This window comes from Plectrocnemia conspersa, unplaced genomic scaffold (genome assembly GCF_051122295.1).
Source record: "Plectrocnemia conspersa isolate PC_06_02 unplaced genomic scaffold, ASM5112229v1 ptg000013l, whole genome shotgun sequence".
Classification (NCBI taxonomy): Eukaryota; Metazoa; Arthropoda; class Insecta; order Trichoptera; family Polycentropodidae; genus Plectrocnemia; species Plectrocnemia conspersa.
In genome coordinates, this window is record NW_028277177.1 from 7296958 (window position 1) to 7308425 (window position 11468).

At 32.2% G+C, this 11468-nt stretch overlaps 1 protein-coding gene and 1 long non-coding RNA gene across 2 annotated transcripts in view; one reads left to right on the forward strand and one right to left on the reverse strand.

Moving 5' to 3' along the window:
• The window catches only part of LOC148227159 (meteorin-like protein), a 73334-nt gene extending 62092 nt beyond the window's left edge, over nt 1-11242 (reverse strand). The window contains exon 1 of the mRNA XM_088201461.1: nt 10817-11242. Coding sequence (XP_088057587.1) covers nt 10817-10953 — 137 coding nt within the window. The 5' untranslated portion in view covers nt 10954-11242. The remainder of the gene's footprint in view (nt 1-10816) is intronic.
• On the forward strand, nt 976-11000 carry LOC148227160 (uncharacterized). The gene is made up of 2 exons (XR_015811910.1): nt 976-5902; nt 5976-11000. It is a non-coding gene; the product is annotated as an uncharacterized LOC148227160 (long non-coding RNA).
• Nucleotides 11243-11468: the final 226 nt, after the last annotated feature.

The window sequence follows — 11468 nt, forward strand, 5'->3', positions numbered from 1 at the left end:
TATTACAAAAATCGACGTTAAATCGAAAAGTATACTTCTATACCAGCCGCTTACAAAACAATTTCGTAAATGACTCAACAAGTCCCGTAGTATTAAAAAATACCTCTCCATAATACAATATAATAATGTAATATGTACCAAACGAAATATTCGAGTCGGCACAAATTGTTTCCAATTATTTCGTGATCTTCTGGTGATACGAGTTGTGTTCGTAATAGATACTAAAAATTACGAGAACGTTCACCAAAAAAAGATACATCGCCGATCCGTCATTGTGAGATTAATCTTGTAGCCGGTCCATTAACCGAAATATGACCTGGCGTTACGAAATCGACGGAACATTACTTGATTTATATATAATTTCGTCTCTGATACGAAATTAAATAACTGTTATTACGTACAACACAAAAAATGCATCGAAATATTAAAGGTAATGTTGGCGATAAAATTTAGTTATAATGATTTCGAATGACTCATACAAATTAATATTAATAAATTATATTAGATTTATAAGATAATTTTTAAGCCTACTTGAATAAATCTATAATATAATTATAATAATTAATTCTTAAAATGATTAATATTGTTGCTAAAAATCTCTTGAGGCTCTACAAGAATTCTGTCATAAAGACAAGATAGCGTAATTTATAATTATAATGTCTAAACACACAAACATATATCATTAATTTATTTCCGATTAGTTTTTATATATGAATTTTTTTTGATAATCGACTTTCAACACTTTTGCTTTGACAACATAATCAATAATATTTTTTAATTTATTTTTTATGATTGATTATTAGAAACCATGATATATGAATTAATTAAAGCTAAAGTATGGTTTATATATAATATTAGAATGATTAATTACAAAAAGTTATTTTTTGATATTGATATTAAAATCGGCATATAAAATAATGACATTTTATATGCCGTTTTTTATATATTTTACATTTTATATATTTTATGTGTTAATTTTTTTGTTAATTAAAAATTAGATTAATTGTATGGTCATATTAGGGTTTTAAGATGCGATATGGTTCTCGGTTCTTTTATAAACGCAGGTTTTCATCTTATAAAATCGACCGTTAGATGAAGGTATTTTTAACAACAATCTTGTGGGAACAATTGGTAGGCCGAAATGGTCAGTGGCCTGACTGTCCGTCACTGATGATGATGATGACCAACTTCTGATGCCACAGAGACGTCGACGGCCATTAAGTAAGCCTCACGCTAATTCTGATTACTTTTTTTCAATACTTGGCGTGATCGGCGACATTACATGGAATTAATTTCATGAAGAGCAGTACTTTTTTTTTCAATAAAACTATAAATGTGACGATGGATATAATCGGTAATTAGAGTTTCTTAACATGTGCCATATTTCGTGTTAATGACCGTGAATATAAAACAATGGGATCGCTTAATGACTTATTAATGAACAATTTTTGAGTAAAGTTTTCTTATGCAATACAGAAAAAAAAAACTACTGACGCTAATGAAAAATTGCTTGTGTATGTACAAAAAAATCAGAACAAACATAGACTTGAACGTAATTATACAAACTAGTTTTTTTTGTACTACTTTTAAACGTAATACATCATTTTTGCATAAACATTTAGTTAAGCGTATATATAGGTTTTTGTAAGTGATACTGTAAAAAATATAATAAAAATTATAATAGCAAATCCATGTTACTTAAAACAGACTACATTAAGTATTCCGTTATATACAACATATGTTTAAAGTATACAAATAGAGTGCCTCACTATTTTTGCCAATTAAATAATATCCTAAAATATGTTTATATTATAACAGTTCAACCTATGCTCGAAAAAATCACAATAAATATCAGTATAACACGTCAATTAATTGAACCCACACCAGCAATAATTTATGTGAAAAACATTATTTATAAATAAAATAATAGCTTTTACAAAACTGCAAATTATAATGAAAAGAAAACATGTGTAGCTTTAATCACAACCATAATTAATTTAACACAGGATGCTTAACAATTTCGTTCCAGTTCAGAGTCCCATTATTCAATTGGTCGCACTCGCAATGTCGTTTCATTTACTTATGAAAAAATCTCGAACGATTCCAAAAAATCAACAACCGTTGTCTCTAGTACAACATAATATTATGTCTCTGAGCCATAAAACAGTATAAATTTTCGATTACCATAATTTGTAATGTTCTAGCCGGTCCGCGTAATTGTGACACCGGCTCTCTACGTCCAAGACGAATATAAGTGTATTCGTCTCGGACTAAAACGACCGCTTAGGTGTGTCACATACCTAAAATTGCCATTGAGCCGTATCATTACTCTTTTGTTACGATATTATCATCCAGCGAACAAACGCCCACCTTTGGGACTGCTATACGTGCCCCGGCTACTCACTTGTCTTGCTAGCTTGTCCCGAGACGGAACGTAATAATGGCAAATTACCTATTCGTCAAGTTTAATATATAATGTTCTCGAATCCCCCGAGGCGCTTTAATGTATGCTAAATTTTCATATCCTCGTGAACGCATTCTAAATTCGGCTACGACGCACCACGTACCATAATCGAACACAACTATGATTTTATGTCACAATTTTTATTTAGCCCGCAGAAGTATGATAGTTGAATTTATCGTTTTCATGCATTATTTAGATTGGACGCATTATAAATATACAGAAATCATTTAAAAACATATATTCCTATTCCACAGAGGAATATCGTGATGAATAATCAAAATAAAAACGAGCAAGCATTAGGACAACGCTCTGTGTGTGCATTATTTGCCTACTGCGTTTATCACTATGATTGCTTCATTATGCTCAAACATCGATGCTTTAAAGCACGATAGACCAGTGGTCTATGATGAGTTTAAATCCCATACTGAAGTATATAAATTTAATGTTTTTATTGATTGCATTATCAGTAATTTGACAACTGGATTTAATGCAACAAAATAAATAAATAGTACATTAAGTTTCATGTGGTTATTCTTAAAAGAAAAACTAGAAAAAACAGTCTCGAATCTATCCCGAAAATATTTTTTAAAATATGCCATTACAGTAAAATCATATCGGAATACATGTTCACCAGTAGGAATATATTGTTACCAGTGAAAATATAAATTATCTGGCAGGTGCTAGTACAATAATATGATTTCAACTTTTCTATACTAATCATTATTTATTTACATCAGATGTATAAATGAAAGTGAATATGTATTTTTTTTGGTAAAGGCATAGTTAACAACCCTTCAGTACGTGTATGTATATATATTTTTAAATTGTTATACCTTTTATGATATTAGCCATCGTGGCGCATTAGGTTAACCTGTCAAGTTACGAGGGTCCTAATTTTAATAAATAAATAAAATATGTCTGTGTCATAAGCCTTCATAGGTAAATTTCAATCCTCAAAAGTTTGGCATTCTTGCAAGGGTTACATTTCAAATTTCCATGTACACAGATAAATATATGAAAGTCGCAGTTTTTCTGGTCTTAGAGATCAGCATACTGTTTTAGGGCTCTCAGTGCAAACGATCAAACGCCAACTGGTTCCGATCATCGCCACCGTACCTGCCATTAAGCAAATGGGTCACAAGTACTTCCTTCCTGATTGAGTATAACACTACACCCCCTTGGGAAACGAATGTGTTGTCGTCGAGCCGACGCTACACAATTATCAATCATAATATTATTATGACACCAATGCATTCGTCGACTACGCACTTATGGAGAAACGCAAGCCCTGCATGTTGGTCTGTTCTTATTAAATAAATATTCGGCACAAACATACGATCACGATTCGCATCCTACGGAAGACCGCTCGCATGACACACGCGATAAGTCAAACAACAGTTAATTGTTCTTATCGTATGATGCCGTATTGGAAAAACTTCACCTGGGCAATAAAACACGAAACGGTCGTAAATCGAGCGGTGCTTTTGGTGAGCGAGGAAAAAAGGCGTCAAGAGAAAGACATTCCTAAATTACACGTTTGCGCAACTCTCGAGACGCGAGACGAGAAAAAACCTATTATAGATAGAGAAGAAACCGGCCGTTAAAAGCGTGAAAAGCGCCGAGAAGATGAGAGATGACAATAGTGCCATCCACGGCACAGGAGAGGTTGACACGACTCCTTGAGTGGTCGTCGAAGTGTTCCGAGTCAACGAGAGCACGATCTCTCGGAGCGAGTAGGAGTAGGAGGAGAACACACGTGGGCGGACAAAACGCGTGGGAATCGAACCAGGGACCTGTCCAACCACCGGGATCATGTCCGAGTTAAACAACGTATGAATTTATGCGATTGGCGATTTGATAGAATCAACCTTTTTGCGATTGGTAGACATACCTACAAACATACATACGTACGCTCATGCGGGCAATAAAATTGTACAGGCGTAATAAAAATAGACATAAATATAAATGATGGATGCTTATAGTATAATGATCTACAACCTTTAAACCGTTAACCTAAATACATAATATTCTGAAATATGATTTGCATGTTTTAATCTAAGAATATGTGAAACTGAAAACCATTCTAAAGTCAATCGCTGCATCTTTGCTCCATCTTAAAATGTACTTATTATAACAAATGCAACATGAATATATCTGTAACACAACTGAAGTATTGGCTATGCTATGCTCCTGAACATATTTTTTGTCGTAGTAATTGGCTAGTAGCTAACTAATTTCTTATTTGTTCGCTGGCCACTTATAGAGCAGACGCGACGTTCTCTATTCAATGCTGTTTATAACATTGTTTTAGCGTGCGTAAAAGTGCAATACTTGAGTTGGCGTGTACGTACATACATTGATCGTGTGTACATTAGATTACATTATCTCAAAAGATATACTCAAATGTAAGACGTTTAAATATCCTTATCATGTGTTTTTCTATTAACCTTTTCACCGCGGATCTATACAATTTTCATTAATATAAAAAATACTTCAGATGTAAATTGACATATTTATTCCCTTTTATGAAGTAAAACAATGTGTTGAAGTTCAAAAAAACTAAATTTGTAATTCATTAAAAAAATTTCACCGCGCACTGACGTTGATTGTATAATTATACGGCCGCGGTGAAAGGGTTAAGAGCCTTTCTAATTATTATTGAATTCAATATTTACCAAGTAATTGTAAAAAGTAATTTTCAAAAATATTTTTAGATGAGTTATATACATATCATTACCAAGAAAATGGTTTAGTTTACATTATGCAAAAAAGGAAATGTTGAACGACGTTTTCAGATAATTCATTACCAATATGAAACAAAATATCCAAAAAATGCTGAAATACGCAAAGATTATATCCTGACATAACTCAATTCGACCCAAATATAATGATCTTCGAAATTATAATGTTGAGAAGCAATTTAAAACAAGATTCGAAGATTTTGAAAATATTGAAAATATCACACTATTTTTTCAAATTCATCATAGCATCATAGAAGAAATCGCGAGTCAAATCTTTACAATATGTAAAGTAAATCAGAATGAACAGTAGAATTGGTAATAATCAAACTTCAGAATGATTTATATTTCAAATCAAAATATTGTATTGGAAATACGCTAAAGATAAATACCTAATCGTTACAAATGGCACTACATATTTGGCTGAATTTGTATTTTCTGTCATTACAAAATCGGATATACGAAATTTTATGAGTGATGAACATATTGACCAATGTTGACGATTATTTATTTCATCGTACATCCTGACTTTAAAATTATTGCTAAATCTGGACAGACCTCATTAATAATATTTTATCTAATAGTATTTACAATGCTTCTATTTTTTATATGATATTATTTTAAATTGTTGTTTTTATCTAGTGAGCATTTTTTATTTGTGAACTTATAAAAAAATATATTATTTACCCCTTGCATATTGGTAGATTACGATGATTTTTTATACAAAGAAATAGAATGCCTTTACTAAAAGGTTGGGCAGCCCTGTTATATAGAAAATAAGATTAATTTACATTCTGGTTTTTATCGAGAAAAGCTTAATAAAACTATGTAAGCTTTTCAACGTGTTTATATTCGTTTCAACGTACTATCAATAATAACACTGTACAAAAGACTTGCCACAAAGATGCACTCATATGTGAAATTGAAAACCATTCTATACGAATTATATAGGAAAGAAGAAAAAAAATACTTTCTGGTTTTTACCGAGGTAAACTTAATAAAATTACGTAGTCTTTTCGACGTGTTAATAAAATAGCATCTCTTTGGTATCGACAGTACCTTTAATAATAACACTGTACAAAACACTTGCCACAAAGATGCAAGCTCATGTGAAATGGAAAACCATTTTATACGTATTATATTATATTTGAAAGAAGAAAAAAATACTGTCTGCTTTTTACCGAGAAAAAATTTAATAAAATCATGTAGGCTTTTCAACATGTTAATAAAATAGCATCTCTTTGGTACCAACAGTACCTTTAAAATAACACTGTCACAAAGATAAGATTGTCTGTCTGAATGATATATAGTACATATTACTTAGCTTCTTGATTGTAAATCTAGATTTTTTTAAATAAAGAAGGTAAAGTCTCGCTTAAATAATCACTACAAAAAGCCTAAAATCACTATTTTTTTAAATTGTAATTTATACAGTTATTTTTAATTTACTTTAAAATCAAAGTTGGGTTGGCGTTAATAATGAATTATTATAAAAATCGCTACATAAAAAAATGTTTATATTTTTTGCAAAATGTTTTTTTTTTATTGCAGTAATAGAGAACATAAATGTTAATTTTATTTTATAATTCTACCTTTTCCTTAAGATTTATAGTTTAAATTTATTTTATCAATAGAATCGTCCATTGTTTTTCTTTAGTGTCATAGCTAGAGAATTGATTTAAAGTACTATTGAATATTTTAAATATATCTAAAGTTTATGAAGCTAGAAAACCGTCCTAAACCCGGCGAGCGTTTCTCAAATTTATCAGAGCTTTCATCGAGCTAATTGAACCGCTGCGTTCGCTGGGTCAAACGATATGATTGCACCAATTGAGAATGATGGCGTTTCAATAAGGAGCGTGACTTTTTTATTGTACAAATTGGCGCAGACGTGCAAAAACCATATAGGAGACAGTTTCCTTTTTCTAAAAAAAAAACATAGACGGAGACAGCCCATGTTTTTCTAATACATACTATTCAAAAGTGGCCCGCACATGTTTCCAATCCAATTTCTCCGAATCGCAAATTGAAACGATTACGCGTAGAAAAAGTCCAATATCTAAATCTGCGCTATTTCTAATCTATCTGAGCCGATTGTGGTCGGTGTGAAAAAAAACCGCAGTACCAAATAAAATGGTATGAAATAACAACGCGGTTATGACCAACGAACCATGGGAAGTTACGTTTACCGCAGACCGTTAATCTGTTTTTGTTTTATTTGACCAAAGTTTTTTGACTTTATCGCGCCGAGATAAGGATAAGCGGTCGATGGATGCTGGAAGGAGTTCACATAGGAAAAATGCGATTTCGAAATATCCGATACGATACGAGATAAGGACTGCGGTTGACGTGTGGCGAATGTGTGTGTAAGTTTAATTTTATAAATACCAACACGAACATTTGAGAAACACAAAAGGCATTCTTTTTTAACCTTACCAATTGAAATTGGAGTTCGATGAGTGCCTTTATTATGCTATACATATGAAACCCGCGAGCAATTTTGATCCCTTTTTGGAGGCCCGATTACTGACCATTTTTTATTCGCGATCTCGAGTCATTCGATATAAGACATAATATTAGTCAGGGGTAACAAACATTTTTAAATTGACATGTAAAAACAGATATATATTTTCATCTTTGATGTATGTAGGTACATAAAAATCAGTAAATTATGAATATTATTATTATTTCGACAAAAACATCAGTTAACATATTCATGTCTTATGGTTTAAATTTGTAAATCTTAACCCAGTTACGGTCTTTGACCGTAAAATATACATATAGTGCGCATTCCTATCATAATTGGCGTTGCATGCTCAATTCTCAAGTTTTGACTGTTGCCAAGATTCAGCCAAAGGCACAAAAGAGAAGGCGATCTTGCATCCAATCCTCCTTCATCCGAAACATAACAATTAACGAAAATGTTATTCAAATCTGATATGTCGAATTTATGTTAATGTGCCCACCAAACTTACATAATTCCCATAATGGCATTCCAGCTCGAGCTCGTGCACAATGACGATGATAACTGGTTCGAATCGATTTATTTTTTGCAAACATCCATTTATGTGTACTGTACGTTGTACATACACAACAATGTCCGAGAGCATTATGTTGTTTATAATATACCCCGTGGCGACTAAACATAATCCCAGAGAACGACGCATAATTTCCCTAGATTATACCGTTACAAATATTTCAATTAACCGACTAATGGCGTTGTGCGTATTAAAATATAAAACACCATTTATATACATATAATAAATACTCAGATTGTGTGATAATTTGCTGAATATGATCCGACTATGTAAAAGTATTTTTAACAGGTATACTATAAAAACTTTATGATAAATTATCTCACCCGACTTGAAAAGGAGCACCCAAGCAAAGATCTACCTGACCCACAGGAAGCGCACAAGTGCATTTTACCTGCCAGGATTATCCTCGAAATGCCGCAAAATCCTTCTCGGTATTTTGTGATATGCGACTTGTCCAAAATCGCCCATATAAATATTTAAATACTTCTAAATCCCAAAACGAGTTTTTGCAAAATATTACACATGCCACATAATCCATATTTATTGGTATTGTAATTTTGCAGAATATATTTTTTCATTACCGTGACTAATTTAATTATACGGCGAGATTAGAGTCAAAACGAAATATTTCCACATGAATTGTAAGCGAATCATGTCTAATATATTATATTAAAAACAATAAATAATTATTAAAAGTGGGAGATAGAATTTTTATTGCTAAATATAATAAAATATGTTATTGCTATTTTACATGTCTTGCAACTAAAGATTTCACTACATTTTATGGCGAAAAAGTAAGGTGCGGTCCTTACTTGTATAACGGTTTAGTGTACCAGAATTGTACCAGGCACAGTTCATGTATAAATGATGATAGGGTGAAAGTGTTAATAAAGAGCTCAAAATTAAGTTGAGCCGTAAATAAGTGCTGTGATCAAACTATGATACTAGTAATGTGATCTGAATCCTCAAAAACAAAAACCTCAGAGACTAAGAAAATAATTTTAAGAAACTGAAACTACTTTAGGTACTTAATAATATAAAAATGTATTACACCCAAAAATTATACATATAACTTATTAACAAATAAAGAAGCTATTGAATTTAAAAAAATATAATACTATCAATCTCAAATCAGGTAAATTTGACGGGTAAGTAATAAACTTAACAACATCGTATTTGATGCTAAGTACTGATCATGCCAAAAGTCACTTTATAAATTTAATATCAGTTATTTTTTTCATGAATAGTAATTATTTTATTTTTATTTAAGATCCTAAAAGTAGATGTTCGGTAAATGTAAATATTTGCCGGAATAACACTAAACTTAACTTCGCAAAAGATGTTCTTCTTCAAAACCAGAAATATTGTCTTTGGTTCAGCGTTTCCAGGAACAAAGGTCTGTCAATTATATACCATTAAGTAGAAGACATCATTCATGTCGTATCCATGGTAATATTCATTCAAGTGTAAATAGATAATGAATAATTACAGACATCCACATTGTGTTTCCTGCTGTAGACAATACACTTGGAATGTGGTGGCAACAAAATATTGCAACAGATCCAGAAATTCCAGATATTTAAAAGAGCTTATTTTGCTTTTTAGCTTATGCTTTACAGCGGGTTATTCAACACATATAAGTACAAGTAAGACATAGACTGAATTAAAAAAATATACAGTCATTATGCACGACCTAAATAATATTTTTTTTAATTATTCATCACGATAGTGATCCGTGAGACAAGGAAAATCTAAGAAAACCGTTCGGATCATCGTATACCATCGAACCGAAGATCGGAATATTAAAACTAGATAAAAATCACTAATTCCGATCTCTTAGATAGGATGGAAATTGAAAAACATTAGGGTTCACGTGGAATTCTAGCCCAGGTTTTTCAGATGTTAGTTATTGACTTATACCACTGATCGTGAAAAGCCGTTAAATTCATCGTTAATTATTTCTGTGTACGGCAATGATGTTGTAAATTTAAAATAAGAATAGTGTCATTATGAAGAGACAAATGGAAAGCCAACTGTTGTTACTGATGAACTCAATCAATAAATTTAGGATAAAATAGTTTTAATGAGCGTTAAACTATAGATTAGTGTCCAGTACTTATTTATGAAGCATAAATATGCATTTAAAAATATAAAAAGGGGTGTTCTAAAACAATCCCAAAATAAAATATTTTAGACTTTATATATTTATAGCGCATTTAATTTATAACTGTATGTAAATAAATAAATCAAAACGTATATGGGGGTGCATAAGATTTGGCGCCAAAAATCAGGGTTGCCATACTAAAAAATCGTCGAGCACTATTGTTATTTTTTCGTAACTGATGATTTATTTATTCATTATTTAAATAATTAATCTCCCTTTCTTTTATATATGTATGTAGTATATACACATATGTATGTATATGTACATGATATTTAGAACGCAATTTTCAACCCCGCGGCGGGCGTTCAAACATATTTACCGTCACTGTTTTTTTTCTTGCGGAACAATAGTGTGTTTTTGCGTTTGTTTGATATATCGCGTGCGATAAAGAGAAAGTTTGGTCAATGTTTACCTTCCAGTCCAGTCGCACTCGTCGCCCATGATCCCTGCCGTAGCCAGCGCCACGCAGTACAGCACGGAGATCAGCCGAACGCACCACCTCATCCTGCAGGATCCCCTGCTCCTCCGGGACATAGATCCTTCTTCCATCTTCCATCGATCACCGAAAATCCTTACGATCGATGCCCCTTCGAATCATTGCGCCCGATGAGAAAAAACAATCCAGTCGATAAAACACAATTTATTTATTTAATCTCCCTCCGAACGGGTAATGGCCAACAAACGACGCCTTATTGTCGCGCCGATTAAAATACACTTTTTGTTTTGATTGCGAAACGTCAAATATGGCGGTTCAAAACTAAACACGCGATTCTCAAATTGTTTATGCGAGCGAAACGCACGAGACACCCTCACTCTACAAACGATAGATATCAACTGAACCGAGAAGTGCCAACCAGTTGTACACTTCATTGGTCAGCGTTGTGCGTAGACAGAACGACTTAAGCGCTACTTCATACAAACACACTACATGAACTTAATGATCATGTACATAAGCGCTATTTAATCATACATTTTCAAGCACGTACGGCAATCCTAATCAAATCAATTTTACTTTTTACAATGTATGAAAATAATTATATTTTAAATATTAATTGCTCAGCGCA